Source organism: Mesitornis unicolor, unplaced genomic scaffold (genome assembly GCF_000695765.1).
Source record: "Mesitornis unicolor isolate BGI_N332 unplaced genomic scaffold, ASM69576v1 scaffold11504, whole genome shotgun sequence".
Classification (NCBI taxonomy): Eukaryota; Metazoa; Chordata; class Aves; order Mesitornithiformes; family Mesitornithidae; genus Mesitornis; species Mesitornis unicolor.
Genome location: NW_010180869.1, coordinates 9655 through 27154, shown reverse-complemented (window position 1 = coordinate 27154; position 17500 = coordinate 9655). Strand labels below are relative to the sequence as shown.

General features: G+C 36.9%; 1 protein-coding gene across 1 annotated transcript in view; it reads left to right on the top strand.

The window, feature by feature from the left end:
• LOC104539644 (P protein-like) overlaps positions 1-9767 on the top strand; it is a gene marked incomplete at its 5' end in the record, with an annotated part of 89001 nt that extends 79234 nt beyond the window's left edge. The window contains one exon of the mRNA XM_010183229.1: positions 9680-9767. Coding sequence (XP_010181531.1) covers positions 9680-9767 — 88 coding nt within the window. The remainder of the gene's footprint in view (positions 1-9679) is intronic.
• Between the last annotated feature and the right edge of the window lie 7733 nt (positions 9768-17500).

The following is a 17500-nucleotide window of genomic DNA, read 5'->3' as shown; positions in this document are numbered from 1 at the left end:
TTGCACTCATAATCAGTTCATGAGTCTCTTCAAGTACTGTCAGAGAAGACATACTCCATTGATTTTCTCTTTTGAGTCATCCATGATGATTTTAATCTTCTTAAACTCAGACTCACAACTACAGCTCATTACACAGATGTGTGGGAGAGGAATAAGTATGGCTTTCCCAAGGACCTGAATCAATATCATATATTTACATTTGCTACATTTTAGAATGGCATGAAGCTTTCATAACAAAACCAGAAGCAACAATATGAGGACTAGTTTTGGAGTCTAGCTGGACGATGTGGAGAACAAATGTATTGCTAATATAAAATAATAGAGCCAAGTGTGACATGAGGTTCTGATTAACTCAAAAAATCACTAGCAGATCATCTTGAACATTTATGCCACATTTTATCATGGCATGTCCTACTTCTTCAGTAGACAGGAAGGGAATTTACCTGTCTATATAGAACGTTTCCCTCATAATGAATAGAAAGTCTACTCTGCCTCTAGAGTTTTCATACTGAAGCACCAAGTAATGGATTGTTAGGGACTATTTGGGGCCTCAAATGGTCTTGGCAATGAAAACATTAATTTTAACATTAATGTACCAGAAACTCATGTGAATTGAAACTATTTAAACTAAATATACCAATAATATTTGCTAGAAGGCCTGCAAATTTAAGGTTGCAGAATCTATCTCAGCTTTGGTAAATGTAGTGGTAAACAATAGTGGTCTGGCTGCACGTCAGCACTGACAATAACCACTGTGTTTGCAATGCTTTGGTCTCTTTGGAGCACAAATGTTAGAAACAAAATCAAGAATGTCACATTGCAAAACAGGAAAGATTTTCAGACTGAAGACAGAGCTAAAATTCAGTCTGTGATACATTCCTTTTTTGCCAACATACAGCATAAACACACTTGTTTTCAGTGCATATAACACCACTGTCTGGCAAAGAATGGAGTTATTTCTTTGATGATATAATTTTGGCAACTCACTTTGGAGCTTTAACATTGTATACTGTGTGTTTCTTGTGAGTATCTATTGATAGAAAAGAAAGATAATGTACTCTTTTAAATGGACTACACAGAGCTTCTTCTGCTCTGGTTTCCTGACTGTCATCTTAGCTGAAGGTTGGTTGGTGCAAGCCTTCTTGGGAAAAGGATGTGCCAAACATGTTCATACATGGTTCACTCTAGACATCGGTAATCAAGTAGAAAGCAAGTGGTGTTACCTTGAGGTAATCTTGTGAATTGCTTTGGATAATTTTATCATTCATGTCAAGAGCAACTACATTTTTACTTGAAGCTGCAACTTACCTGTTGGAGGCCCTGGCAGATATATCATGCCATAGGGCAGATAGACAGAGAGAAGCCAAAACTTAAATGGGTGAAGCAAAGATACAAAGTACACAGGAGAATCATACTGTCTTATCATTATATTGGCTTTCTTGTCTTTGGTTATCTTCCTAAAGAGCCTACAGATGAGATATCTGGGATAACTTGACATGTCTATTTGACTTGTGATCCAACAAAACAGTTAAATATGTTTTCTAAGTTAAGATGCAATTATTTCCATGCTTAAAGAAATTATTTAAGATATTTTTCAGTCTGTTGGCTTATGCATGTCTCTCTCGATAATAAGGTCTGAATCTAGCTGCTTTTGAAGCTTGCCTAAAATAATTCTCCTTCTCATTCAAATGTGGGGTATTTGTTTTGGCCATGGGGCTCAATTTCGGAAGTTACTCTTTTTTCCTCCTTTGTCACCTGTATACAATGTTTTGAACACCTTGTACATGTGTTCAAATTATTAATACAAATTTGTTCATTTAAAGGGGTATTGGACTCACAAGGATAAAAATTAAAAAAAAAAATTAAATGTGGGAAAAATATCTTCGACAGATTTTTCAGTGTTATATTGCTCTTCCCCAGTAAAATGTCTCCATTAGTTCTACCTGTATTTTCAGCCTTGCTTCTGTACTTGAGCTCTATTCTTTCCTGGCTGTTAGCAGGATTTCATCATTACCTATTGAAGCTGTATGTTTAGTTCTAAAAAAAAGAAAGGTTAGATACAGTTGTCATCCAATAACTAGTGCCTTGCTATTTTTTTAAGAGAATCAATTACAGTATTTTTTTACTAAAATTGGTGTGTTTTTCAATTTTGTTTCATGGTGTTTCATACACATTGCTAGCTTACCATGTATAAATAGGTTTTAGATAGTTATCAAAATCACTTGTTCTGACAGTCCTGTATTTCACCTAAGTTGTACCACAGAGACCTAAACAGATACTGCAAGAAATATTCTAACAATAGTAATTTGAATCTGTCAGGTGGAGTTGGTAAACCAACTATTGCCTTACAATGAAAGTTGGCACTTTTTTCTTTAGATAATCAGAATTTTGGAAGGCCAAGGAAAGGCCCATTGCTTGTTCTGCACATAAAAGTGTTGAAGCTACAGCAAAACACCTTTAGAAGGGTGTTGTAGACCGTGGGAGGTAAAACCTGACACCTTTACATTTTCTCACTCAGGATCTGATTTTCTCTGTCTCAGGTTTACTCTTGGCAGTGACTCTATGGGAAATCTTGGCATAGATTCAAAACAGAATATCAGGGCAAATTATTATAATTTTAGCAATCAGAAGAAAATAGGATTATAGGTTTGTTCTGTGATTTAAATTACACAGTAACTCCTGTGTATGGTAACTTGTAGGTAACCACACTGTAATTTTAATGTAATTTCAGACTACATGAAATTCACAGCAATTTAATGTTGAATTAATGATCACTTGCAGTTTTAGCCACCTGTTTTCTGGACTGCAACAGGTGCCTGGATTTGAAGGAGTTATGGGCATGTGATAAATATTTTGAATCTGTTTTCTTTAAGATGTTAGTAAAGTCCATGCTTTCCTTTCAGGTAAACTGGATCAGTATGTCAAAGACTTGGAATGATGGAAAGGTTGACACAAGAAAATGAGAGGAGACTTATAAGGTAGTCTGCACTAAAAGAAAGAGAGAGAAGAAATGGTAGGACAGGAAAGTGATCACAGATAAATAAGAACAGAGAAATTGACCAAGAGGAAAATTCCTAGTGGCTTTGAGAGTAAGGCAGACAACAAATTAAAAAATCTTTTCTTTCAATTTCCATTTGTTCCCAAAGCCAAAGAAACAAAGCAAATTAATCAATAAAGCTAATGAAAAGGGATACTTTTCCCCCAAGAAATTCTAAGGTGTTTTTTTTTAAATTAGGGTGAAAATTCAAAATAAACTTTTGAAAAAGTGTCTCCATAGGAGATTGTTGGCAGCAAATAATGATGAAATCGACCTATATATCTAAGAATGTGAGTAAAAATAAATTATAGATTGTTTTGGCTAAATCTGAAAAAATATGTCGAACTTCAGAAACTACGATATTCACAAACAAGTCTTATATTTATAAAGGTAATTTTGTCCTGTCCTCTTTTTCCCCCCAAAAATGATTTCACTCTGCTGTGTAATGCTAGCTGAGATACAGAAAATGAACTTGCTCATGGAGCTGTACTGCATAAGACTGTAACTTATGTAGACCTATATAAATTTTGTTAACAACTTGCGTTCTGTTCTTAATCGAGGTAAAATTGTCCTAGATTCCATTAAAAAACCTACTCTTCTGGAGTTCACTTCATGAGGGTTATGGTATATTCTTTTCATTAAAACCTATGATTATTGTGGTTATACCCTTTTGCTAAGAAGAAATGTGAACGAGTTACTTTGCAAATTGAATTGTGAAATTTCTTTAAAAGCTGTAACTTACCTTTCATTTAGAAATAACCTTGTGCATCTTCTAAGTATACCCACAACTGAGTCTCTTCTTTGAGGCTGATTTCATGGGCATTTGGAAGTTCTTTTAAAAATGAGCTCGTGATTGTCACACTTTCTGAGCAAACCATGGCATATGTTAGAAGACTTTCCAGGAATGAGAAGAATTATATGTGATCTGTTCTTTGTTATATATTTTCTCATGACATGCCAGTCTTCAGGTGTGCAGGTGACACTTTCTTATCCTGTGTTGAAAATCAGAGGAAAAAATAGGTGGATGAGAATCACGGAATGGTTGAAGCTGGAAGGGACCTCTGGAGGTGTCTCTCATGCAGGGCTACCTAGAGTCTGCTGCGCAGGACTGCGTACAGATGATTTTTAAGTATCTGCAATGATGGAGACTCCACAGTCTCCCTGAACAACCTGTGACAATTCTTGGTCACCATCACAGTAAAAAGGTATTTTCTGATGTTCAGAGGGAACATCCTGTGTTTCAGTTTGTGCTCATTGTCTCTGGTCCTGTTACTGGGCACCACCCTGAGAAGGGTCTATCTCTGTCTTCCTTACACCATTGATTCAGGCATTTATACACATTGATGAGTTTCCCCCTGAGCCTTCTTCTCTCCAGACTGAACAGTCCCAGCTCTCTCAGTCTTTTCTCGTATGAGACATGCTCCAGTCCTTAATCATCTTCATGGCCCTTTGTTGGGCTTTCTCCAGTATGTCCATGTCTCTTTTGTACTGGGGAACCCAGCACTTAACACAGTATTCCAGGTGTGGCCTCAGCAGAGCTGAACAGAGGGGAAGGATCACCTCCCTCGACCTGCTGGTAAAACTTTACCTAATGCAGCTCAGTCTACCATTAGCCTTCTTTGTTGCCAGGACACATTGGTGGCTGATGTTCAATTTGGTGTACACCAGAACCTCCAAGTCCTTTTCTGCAAAGCTGAGGGTATACCTTCTACAGAACTTGTAGTATGAAACTGATATTTCAAAGAAAAGCAAAATTTTAAGCAAATTCCACCAGATGAGTTTAAATTGTACATTAAATTGCAAATACAAGTAGAAGTTAGCTTTAGCTTTTTTGTTACTCTTGCCCCTGGCTACCACCAGGCTGCTTTCACTGCCAGTGGTTTGATCTTGGGTGATTTCTACTGTTGCATTTCCACTGAGAAACCACTAAGGGTTCCCTATTTCCTTGGAGGCATGATTCTCCCACAGTCTCCTCCGAGGATGCACATTATAATTTGTCAAGGAAGGTGGTGCCCATAGGAATGCTTTTTATGGGTAAGAGCATTTTGTATGTCCTGTCTCAAATTGTGCAAAACGGGGCACTGAAACTAAGTCTTGTAAATCCTGGTTCCTCTTGGCTCTTGAAGCATCAAAAAAATAGAGCTGCAAGGTACTTTAACAGATCAGTTTGTTCAAGAAAATGGAATTCAGACCCCAAAGTTTTGTTATTATTGTTTAGCAAATAGTATTGGATAAACTTATAACCTAAGAAAACTGTAATATTCACATCCATAGATACTCATTAAAATCATACACCAGTTTGCTTTTCTTCTAAGTAAATACAGGGCCAGAAATCTTGCAGTGAGGCAGAAATAACTAGGTCATTACCAACAAAAAGCTTCAGTTTCCTTGTTTTTGTGCAAACATTTGACTTCTATTACATACTTCACACTTACCTTCACAGACTTTCATCCTGTTCATTTCAAATTCACATTTTAATTTGTTAAGAACATGCTGAATTCTGTTCTCCGCAGAGTCTGGCATCTCTCTTGTGCTGGGGAGATTTGCAAGCTTTTCAATACCGGATTGCTGAAGTTATTAATAAGTAAAACTTTGTGCAAGACAGATCCCTGGGGCTCTCGCTTGAAATGCTCTCACTGTCTCGCACTGAACATCTGCTCCTTGTGTATATTTAAGCTGTATGATTCCATTTAGATCGCAGTTTTATGTGCAAGCTTCTAGTAAGAAGAGAAAGAGGAAAGAGTGAAGTGAATGCCAGACTCTCTTATACACCCTTTCCTTGTATCTGACACCACTTCCTCTCTGCAGCAAAGAAAACTCCCTGAGCTGGCTGTGGAGAGTTGGGATGAACCTGTTATACCATGCAGCACAGTTGTATCTCCCTGTCTGCAGAGAAGGAGAGGGAAGAAAACACTGCCCAGTGCAGGATCCATCTGCCCTGTTCCTGTAGTTTGTGTATAAAATGTCACATCAGATGCTGTTACAAGATCACATGAAGTATATTTTTTATGCCAAAGATGCTAATAGTGTTTCTTCTGAATCCGAACTTTTAGCACAAGAAAGGTTTTTATTACTTCTAAACTCTGCTGCTCCTTTTTCCCGGGCAGGACCAACTGAATGACATGCTACTTTTTGAGTCCAAGGAATATGTTGAAAAGAAGTATTGCTGGAAGTAGTTTTTTTACATTATTTAAAATGCAGTCTTAGATTTGATATAGTGTAGGTAAACATAGAAAACACAGATACATAAATATTGTGCTGCATGTGGCCTGGGACAGGAGCTGTATCTTCATTTGAGAGGGAGCAATGGGTAGTGTAATAGCATAATAGGGCACTGAACGAACTCAAGTAATCGATTAACTGCAGTAACTAATACTTACTGACTGAGCTCCATCTCCTTTCTCCCTCTAGTACACAAATTCCATGTTGAACTTGATACAATTACATTAGTACTCAGACTAGTGGGCCTGAAATGCAGGCCTCAAGTTGAGGGGTAATAGTCCATGCAATGAGAATAGTTGCGCCCTATGCAAACATCCTCACTAAATGAAATGAGGTTCCTCCCCAGACGAGCTATGTCTGAGTCCAGCTACTCATTGATGGCACTGTGGTAGTAGGAGTATGACTACAATTACTGTGTGTTTATATATGGCCCTGTATAATTCATCCATTTTCTTGCATGGACCTCCTCTAAGCTGGTGCTAGTTTTTCTGCTCTTTTCAGTGGTCGAGTAGCCGCTGAATCTTTTTGGATCCTTCCCTCTCCTTGCCAGTCTTCACAAAAGCATTATATTGCCATTCACTGCCAAGCTGCTGCTTGTTCTCCAGAGACGTTTTTTTAGGTTGTGTTAGTACAAATTAAGAACTGTGGTGTCCCCACTCCTCCCTGTATCAGCTCATTGTTTGTTAAATGTGAGGTCAATAAAATTATGGTTTCTAGCAAACAGTAGCCAGTTTTCTTGTGAGAGTTGTAGCAATCTCCAGTTCGCCTGCCTATCATGTGAATGCAGCTGCAAGAAGCATTCATTAGACATACTGAAGGATGTAGGAGGATTTTTAGCCATGCTATTTTATTCTTACATCTATTGCTGTTTTTACCCTTTTGTCCTATCTGGACACTTTTATCTAAGTGAGATTAGGTGGGGGGGCAGAGATGGGATTTGCTGAGAGAAGGAAAGAAAGGGTCTGAGAAGCGGTTGACTAGCCATCAATTTTTTACCCTAAAATAACTCCAAGAGATGCTTTAGCTCTGCTATGTTACAATATTATCAGCTTGATCATAGTTTAGTGACTAAATAATGATTCAGCTTTTCAAGTAATGAGTCATTCAAAAGCATCTGACCAATCAGTATGGAAAAGAAATAACATTTATCTGCAGTATACTTGTGCCTGTTCATATGAACAAAAAAAAAAAAAAAAAAGGAAAAATAAATCTGCCAAATGCACTTCAGAATTTCAGGAAATATTTGACAGCTCTGACAATCCTATGATCCTTTCTAACAATTCTTTGTACCTTTCAGCACTTGGACACATTCAGTCCTTCTCTTTCCTCCTTTCCTTCTTCCTTTCTCAACTCTAAATATCAGCTGAACATTAAAGCCAGAACAGCAGTAATAATAATGTTACCGTAATGTGTGTTACTAGAATGACAAAAGGTGCCAGCACAAGAAGTTCTGAATCCCAGAAAGGTGGAGGAGAAAGCCTCTAGAGCTAGGCACGGGAACTGTCCTTCTGGGGCAGATCGCACAGGCAATATTTTGTCATGGACACAGGGACATGCCAGATTCTTCAGGGAGATGTCAAGGACACAGGAATGAGGTGATCTATCAGCCCTGACAGCCTTACCCTTTGTTACATTTCCAGTCTTACAAAGGTTTCCTTTTGTTCTTGGTTTGCCTCTATTTCTATTGGTATGTGAGATGGACTTTAATAATGGGTCAAGAGCAGCCACAAAGCAGGCATTATGGACAAGCTTGTTATTCACTAAGTAATTCCAACATTACCTTTAGAGCATTCAAGTTTTATTAGTCTCCTAAGTATTCTGTAAACTTTATGGGTCAGAGCTGTATATTTTTGTATGTTTTCAGTGACCCCCATTCCTGGTAGTATTCCCTTGTCATTAACTTGAGCCAATGGCTGTTAAGGTGAAAGCACTGCTGTTTCACAGGTCACATCTATGCCTCCCTCAGTCAGCTTTTCAACAAAACAGAAATGTTTTTCTTTTCTTGAACTTTTTATTTTCTTTTTCATGAAAGAAACATGTCTCATGAGGATCTCAAGGTTTAGAGTAATGTTGCAGCTTCAGGTAGAAAGAGCAGATTGCAGTGAGCCATCAATAAGTTTAATTTTCATTTATGCAAGTGATTCTATACCCTGAGGAAGTGGGAGTCAGACTTCATGCCCTAAGAGGTCCCTTCTAGCTGTAGCTTCCTAAAGAAAGGAGTTATTCATCCACCCAAGCTCAGAAAATTGTGTCCTCCTGTCGTGTACAAAATGGGCATCTCTTCATCAGTATTCTGATCAGCAATGGCAGAAGGGAACAGGTTTGAGGAGCCTTCCTGAGGGCTTCTAATGAGAGAGGCAAAAAGGCACAACTAATATAACCACATGTAATGAGCAGGTCATACGTCAAGGAAGAGAACAAATGAAATTCTGCACTTCAGAGAACATTGCCATGCTTTGATGAGGTTTATGGAAATTCATGGCTGGACTTGACAAAAGAAAGTACATAAAGAAGGTCGTTTGTGACATGAAGATTAGTTCTCTCTGTTCACCTTGTGATTTTACTAACATGAGACGAATAAGTGTGATCACAGCAGTGGTTCTTCACAGTCCTTCAGTATCATACAATAATGCTTTTAAGTTTCAGAAAACACACTTCTTTTCATGTATATGGAAGACCTACAAATGTAGCAGAGTGGGACTTGGCCGAGTACACAATGTCCTCTCCAATTATCTGCCTCTGCTGCCTGTGCTCATCAGTTTAAAGAAAGCTATAAAATGTAAGCGTTGTCTGAAAAGATTAATCTGTGGTGAAAATAGGTATTTTTGATAGAACAGCAAAGTTTTAGTGCTTTTATAGCCGCTTGGGGTTTATTTCCAACAGACCATTTATATTCAAGTCTGTTAAACCTGGTGAGAGGTACGGAAGAGTCACATACTAGCTGTATATGACTAAAGATCATCAGAGAAACAATAAGTTTCAGCTATAGATTGAGTTATAAAGTGTCATGCCAAGGTTACACACCTAATAAGTGATATACACTGGATGATCTAGTCTAATGCTGCATAATTTGTAAATAACTATTATTTTGCCTGTATAATTGCATATTTTCTGGGGGGGAAAACAACAAAACAACAAGGCATGCCAGGTTCTGAGGGTAAATTTGAAGAGATGCCCTGAAATCAAGGAAATTATGGTAATTTTGAACACTTATCTTTTAAATAGGCTGAAAGTAGAAATGTGAACTTGAATATCAAACTCCTAGATATTGTCATACTCTCAGTATGTCCATGCTTTTGGCCATGCTGCAAGCATATTTGAGGCTTGGAATATGTAGGAAAACTTAATTTTCCTTTTCATAGATTGCTTGGACAACAAAGTACTGTATCCTTATTGATCTTTATTTTATTGTTGTTTCAGGTTAGGTTTCCCCATGATGATTGTGTCCTGTACCATCGGGATGTGCTATCTTCTTGTTGCTCATGTTGTAGTAGGTTGGAACTCATAGTAATTTATACTTTCAAGACTCAAAGAAGCTTTCTCTTTCACTTAGTTCATATATCGGAACACTAAGAAGACATATAAAAGGAAAAAGATGTGCAAAGTCCCAAAATATGGTATCAATCAAAATGATTGTCAGCATCAGCAACGGATTTGGCCATTCTTAACCTTCTGTTTTGTGAACAATTTGCAGAACTGGGCAATCAAAATTAAAATAATTTATATATTTTATTATGAATACAATTATTGTGCAGATAAAAAGGCACCATCACAAGGGAATATGTTGTGCCTGAAAGTTTGTATTTACACAATCTGAGTATAGTCACAGATGAAAAACATTTACATTAGCAGATGTTCAGTAATTTCTTTTTAGGGCTTCATTTGTCTTTGTCAATGTATTTAGCTATTTGTATGAAAGTAACTAATACTCAAGTTATAAAAATAGTTAAGCAGAATGTCTGTACACTATGAAGGATGTATCATTATCTACATTTAAAAATAAACACATCTCCTGAAAAATGTGCTGTGGAAGGAATTATTATTTTGGAACTGAGACTGCATTATATGGAGGCTTTGTTTTTTTTTTTATTAAATCTCCCAATCAGCATTAAGCTGCTTTTTTTCTTAAAATAAACTAATGCCCCTCTTATAACCAAAGTACAGACATAGAATGTGGTAAAGCACTGGACATCTTCCATTTAATTATTAATTCATTTCTGTGATCGAGTACTCTGAATCTTTTAATAGATTAATACACTATATGTAAGAATGAGATCATACTTTGGCTTTGCTTTCCTTGTCTCTGATAAAAATATGTTAAACCACATATATTGTTTTGTATAATTGGCTGCCAGAACAGGTCAGACTTCTCATTAGAAATATTAAGTCCTATGAGGCATTCAAGGTCTCAGCCCCCCCCTCCAATATCTTTGTGGGAGTGGTCTGAACTACTAGTAGGTCTGTGGGAGTGGTCTGAGAAACTGACAACTTGGTCTATGCAGCCCAAGTGAACCAGGCTGAACTACAAGGAGCCGGTAGAGATGATCAAACATGGCTTTTGCTTGTGCTTAGTCCTTGAGATAACCTGGTGAGTGAGAAAAGCAGTATCTCTACCACACGGAGAGATGCTCACATACAGAGAGAGTGAAGCTAATCATACATCCCGTTTCACTCATATGCAAGTTGTACCCCTCACCTAAACTTTCTAAAGTCTGAAATATATTAAGAGGATAATGAAAATGAGTCATAGCACCCACTCAAAGCAAGGCTGGCTCCCATCCCTCCTGGTAGATTCAGTGGTAACAAAGAAAGTGTATGGAGCAGGAGGGGAAGAGTTCTCTTCCTTGTCCCAAAATCTTCCACTAAGACTTCCAACCCCATACACACTAGGGCCCCTGGATCAGTGAAGTCTCCTGTCACAGGGCTGAGTTTTGCAGCACTGCTGAGAAACCTTGAGGTTGCTCTAATGGTGACTAGCTGCAGAACACAAAATCTTATTCCAAGAACGACCATAACCTCCACTTCCTTTTTTATTAAAAACATTCAACAAACAAACCAAAACCAAAACCCTGAAAAATATCTGAATCAAACCAAACCACAAAAACAAACGGATAAGCCTGAAAGACATTCCTTCAGACAATTTGTCTGAAATTGAATTTGGCCCGTCTCACTCTTAATGTGGAGACTTTTTCATTGTAAGAGCAGTTCACTCTGTAATAACTGGTATTCTGTTTCAGTTAAAGAAACGTTTATGCTAATCAGCTTAATATTGATCCCTGGTTAAAAATATTCACAAAATATTTTATAGCCCTCAACAATTTTCCCACTGCAGCTCTCTTGATACGTTCACTGGTTGTGCAAGAACTGCTGTATTAAGCCCTAGAGAATGCAAAATCAGGCTCTGCTAAACCACATTTATTTTTATCAGGTTTAGTGGGATATTTTTTCTTTTCTTTTTTTTTTCACTCACACGATTTAAGGATTTATTTTCTCTTCTGTATTAAAATACGGTTGGCATGTAGTAGTATAAAATGAGACTATGGTCCCCCAACACAATTTAATGATTTTTTTTTTTAAGGGGTAAAAAACCTAAACAAAACCTATTACTTCTCCTGGAATCTTGCAACCTTCCTGCAAAGCCTAAGCAAATTGATACTAATAATGCAAACACATTAGCTGACTTGAAAATGCATGTCTGCATTACAGTTTGCTGGAAAGAGGAAAACAGAAATGCAGCAATCCAGCTCCACTCACTCATCTTAGCAAATGCTCTGAAACACTATGGTGAGAGAGATATCTCGCTGGCTTCAGATATGATACAGCAACAGGACTCAAATGATATTTTCTTTCTCTTACGTTACTTGTTCTGTCAAAAGAAGGCAAGTAGTGCACAGGGAGTACAGAATCATATAGATCATGCTTTTAGGCAATCAAACTTAAGGCTAAATTCATTCTATTTCTAAATGTTTTCTTGTTATGATATACTGTTTTCCTGAGAATTTCCTTCAGCTAAACTAGTTTTCTTTCCTTAAACAACCTTACTGCTTCATTTTCTCAGGCAAGAAGAGCTCAGTGAGAGCTCATATGACAAAGCAAATTGTAAAAAGAAGATAAAGTTGTTTGTTTGCACAGGGCTTTACGTGAGTGTAATCTAATGTTCAATAACCAGAGAAATAACAGTGACAAACATGTTTTTCTGGCCTCTTGCTGTTGTTTCTCACATTAGCGACAATCTACTAAAATGAAAATTACCCAGGTACTTCAGATCATTTCTAGGTAATGAAGTATATTTTTCATTGACTTCCATTATAGTTATCAACGCAATCTGCACATCAGAAGGGCACAAGTTACAGTGACTACATCCTTGACAAAACCAGTGTACAGGATCCCACTAAAAAAAAGTGAATTTGAAGAGTGGGTGGGATTGATTTTTGCAGTGCAGTTCTCTATAAAGAGCTGAACAAGATATTAGTTAAGTAATAAATTCTGTAAAAGTGTATCATTTTTAGTATGTTTATTGCTGATCTCAGAGGATGGGTTTTTCATTTTCATTGACATCTCTTTAGGCTATTCAGTGACATTTGTTTTAAGCCATAGAGCAAATATAAATATATGACTACTCTGAGATCCATTTATCCTACCTGAATGGCATAAAAGGCAGTAAGAGAGCAATAATGAATCATTGCACTACAAGGCAATGTAAGCAAAGCCCATTAAAAGAAACCATCTCCAGTAGATAGGCAGAGCAATTACTGAAAGCAAGGGAAGAAGCAGGGACGAACTAGAACTTCATCATATACTGAGCTATCTTGCAAAGAATAGCATTGAGAGTAGCCAAGCATCTGCCCAGCCCAGCATCTGTCTCTGGCAAGGGGACATTGGAGGCCTGTGAAGAACACCAAGAGTAGAGCAAACATAAAATGATGTTTTCCTGGAATATTCTCCCAACTTTCAGAGATTTCAATGAACCAGAGACTTCTTGAACAAGAGATGGCATCTTTATATTTCATTGCACCTGATGGATTTTCCTTCCAGAAACATAGCCAGCTCCTTTTTGAACCTGTGTAAACTCAACATCTGTCACAAGGAGTTTTGCAGTTAAACTATACACCGTAGGAAAAATATTCCAACTGTTTGTTTTGAACTTGCTCTTTGCTAATTTAATTTCTGTGACACCTCTCCCTCAACACCTTTCCAAATTTTTTTGGCTGAGAAGTTATAATGAATAGCCATCCTTTTTCTAAATCATGATTTTTATAGACTTTTTTCCAATCTGGACATTACAGTCTACTTGCTCACTTGTTATATGGAAATACTCATATCTTTGCTCATTCCTTTTTTTACCTTCTCATGTTTTATTATAACTTTTTTTGAGTTGAAAGGATGAGAAGTATAAACAGTAACCAAGACACAAATACACCATGTATTTACACAGCAGCTTGCTGATTTCTTCTACTTTTCCATTTTATTCCTAGTAATTGTTAAGGTCTACTTCAGTTCTTAGACTGCTATTGACAAATAAGATAGGGTATATATCTTTATGGAAGAACATCTTATAAAAACAAGCTGCATTTCCTGAGTGATAATTATTAGCTTACATTGTTTTTCATGTAAAGTTAAGGTTATTTTTGCTCCTCTATCTACATTACTTTACAACTGTCCACAGTGAATGTCACAGGCCATTTTTTCCCAGACATTTGCTCTTGTGAGGGTTTTCTGTAATTCTTTACTCTTAATTATTGCCTTTTTTATCCTGAATAACTCACAGACTTTCACATTTAACCTTTTACTTCAAAATCTATACCATTTGAAGATAAGTTGGCCATCGCAGATCCAACCTGACTCCTTCTAGAGCTTCATGGAAGGGTCATATCCCTTATCCTGTGGTAGTTTAATTTCTTGAGCTGTTGGACTGGATATATTTACTCTCTATCTTAAATGCAGATCAAATGAAAATGAGACTGGAAATGTTTTCACACACTGCACAGTGAGCTTTCTGAACACCTTGCTAACAGATATTACTGACGTATGACTGAAAAAAAAATATTTCTGTGAGAAAAATTGAATTAAAATGTAGGATTTAGAAACCCTCAATAGTCTTGAAAAAGATAAAATAATTTATTATTTGGGGAAATAGCCAGCTCCAGTTCTTATCTATAAAATGAAACTTGCCTAATTGAATGGATTGTTCCACAGCTACTCATAAAAGTCTATTTTAGGCCTTACTAAAGCTTCTTTTACCATCTCTTGGTTAACACGAAGTGTAGTCCTTGAAAGTAATTCTGGTTTCCTTAGCAAAATCCAAATAAAGTGTATTGTTTCTAAGAAACCAAATTTTAAAGGTACAGTTACAAATGAAAATTGTTTGACCACCCAGAAAAGGAAGACCTTATCTCAGAAGTCAAATGATATTTGCCAAGTATTTACAAAACTCCCTTCAGATACCTTGCAGTGCAGACTTCCTCCAGTGACTTAGAATGATTTTATATTCAATATAGATGAATAGGTTCAGAAAGAAAAGGTTTCTATTTCCTGCTGTGTTACTAGCTTTCTGTGCAACTTTTATAGTCAATGGATATGTTTACTTGATTGTTTCCTGATTTTACCCAACTTTCTGAAGTGCTTTGTGAAGTTACATTTTCTGTATGGGCGCTCTGGGCTTTGTAAAAGAAATAAATCCTTTTGAGTAAATAGCAGGGAACTAGAGTTATATGCAAACACCGTATATTATTTTAAAGATACTAATAAAAAATGTGGAATATTCAGCATAACAGCTCTTAGATGATTATGTCCTATGTTAACGCCCATTAAAGAATTCATGGGTTCCAAATAGGAGAATATCAATGGCACCTGAAATAGTCAGAAAATAAATATGCTAAGCATAAGCCTCTGTGTTTGTTTTAATGTGATGCTACGAAAAAGATTGGGAATCAAGCCAGAAAAAATAATGAAATAGCTGAAGCATTAAATTAATATTTCTGAAGTGAATTTACAATAGGAAATTCTAGCAATTCAAAGTAAGTGCTAACCACCTCAGATGAAGTCAGCATATAAAAATCTGAGAGATTTATTAAGGACAACAAGATATCAACAAGTGGAGACTTATTGAGAGAGGGATTAAAATTTTTCACCATAGTTTCTCTAGAGGGAGAGGATGAGAGAAGAAACCTTTTCTTACACATTTCTTATTAGGGAGAATATTATAGGATTAACAATATCCTAGTGCTAGTCAGAATAATAAGACGCAAAAGGGCTTTCGCACTATGTTTAAAGTTGATCACATGCTGGTTTTTTCTTTTCTTTCCAGGTTGCTGTTGCAAGTTTGATAGGCAGCAACCATTTATTAGCAGTAGTTTCAATTAATGCTTTGCCTAATGAGTCGGTAATGGAAAGCAAGCCCTCTCAAGATGTGGTCTTGGCCATCATTACTATTATCCTGGCTGGAGTAAAAGACCTACTGATATTTTTAAGAAAATGAACACATTGGTTTGTCCGTGATGTATGAGCTGCCCTAACTGTACAAGGTAATAGGAGGAAGGGACCTGCAGAGCACTATAAACAAGAGGCACAATCAGTGGGGAGTTATAGGTTTTTCTCTTTTCCCTGCTTCCTCCCATGTCTCCCGCTTCCCTATGGAATTTATTGACCACCAGATATTTTCCCTTTATAGTCATCTACTGTTTTGAACCTTATTCCTTGTTCATTCACATTCTGTGTCTCCATTCCAACAATTACCAAACAAAACCCGAATTAATTTGTTTGTCTCCAGCCCCTTTCTCCAGATGGCTGGTGCCTACTTATTCTTAATAAAGAGGGGGGTTGGGGGGAACCCTCTTACTTAACAATGTTAAGGAGAATACGGAAAAGAATTTCCTAAGTTTTGTAATATCAGCATTCAGTAATCTCTTTTTCTTTCTTCATCCTTCAATTTAATATATTTACCTATTGAAGTTTCCAACATATAACCTCATGTGTGTGTTTTATGCATTTGTCATGAAAAGAGTTACAGACACTGATTTGAGGTAAAAAATCACAGCGGGTCTGACAGTTCTAGGGCTCATGAAAATAAATTGAAAACTTAAGATTCTCCTCCGACTGACTCAGGAGTGTTAATGCTTCAGGATGTTTTGTTTCTCATTGTCTTTCCTGAATTTACTTTTGACCTCAGATAGCTACACATTATAGTCTGTAAATTCATTTATTAAGCTTGCAGAATGCCTGAGGAAAGGTAACCTGTGTAGTATAATTCTTTTTTTTTTTCTTTTTAGTTTTATAAGTAAGGAGTAACTTACCTGCTAGATCAAACTTTGTGCTACTAGTTTGATTATAGCACATATGTTATTTCATTTTTATCCAAATTTTTAGTGGTGGTTAAAGCTGTGGGTAATGTAATCTATTTCATAAATTCGCTATATTAAAGGTATGTAGATTTCCACAGGCAAAAATCAGTCCATGACCTCAGGAAATGCATGACTGAATATTTATTTTCAGGAGCTGGTTGAAAAAAACAATTTTGGAGGTTAATGCAGTCATACTCTGACTTCTGAGCAAAATGTTTACTTGTAGATCCACCAGCTCTGGGCCCAAGCAGTGTGGCTTAACTGGCTTGTACCATTCCAGCTGAAGTCAATGAAGAGTCCAGATGTAATTTGCTTGAGCTCAAAGATCCCTGTTAAACTACTACATATGATGTAAGGCATATGCATGCACAAAATGCACAGTGAGTGCCAGCAAAATATTGAGAAGATATGCTTCAGAAAATAAATATTAGCATTATAGGCACAGTTTTCAGTGTTGCCAGTAAATAAGGCAACTTGGCAGTTCAAGTTATTTGTCAAGAACAAGATTAAGGGAAGATGAATATTAAACATGTTATCACACAATCCTTTCTGTTGGAGAGCTTTAATGCTCTCAAGTTTCAGAGACAGATTTCAGGGTTCAAAATTTGTCAGAGACTGAGGTACTGTCATAGACATAGTTTCAGGTGTTCTATTACAAAAATTCTCCAAGTTGACCTTGTCATAAGCCTTTGAAAAAATCTTACCTTGCTGCTTAGGCTGGCAGTTAAAACCTTTAAGACAGCATCTGCCATGCATATACTACACCTGGGAGCTGCTAGCAAATGAGCAGGGCTTTCACCTGAGAATTTACTACCTGATTTTTCTGACATGCTGATTAGTCACGGTTGCAAATTGTGAACTCCAAGTCAGCGAAGAGTTCTACTCTAAAATTTCTTTTGTC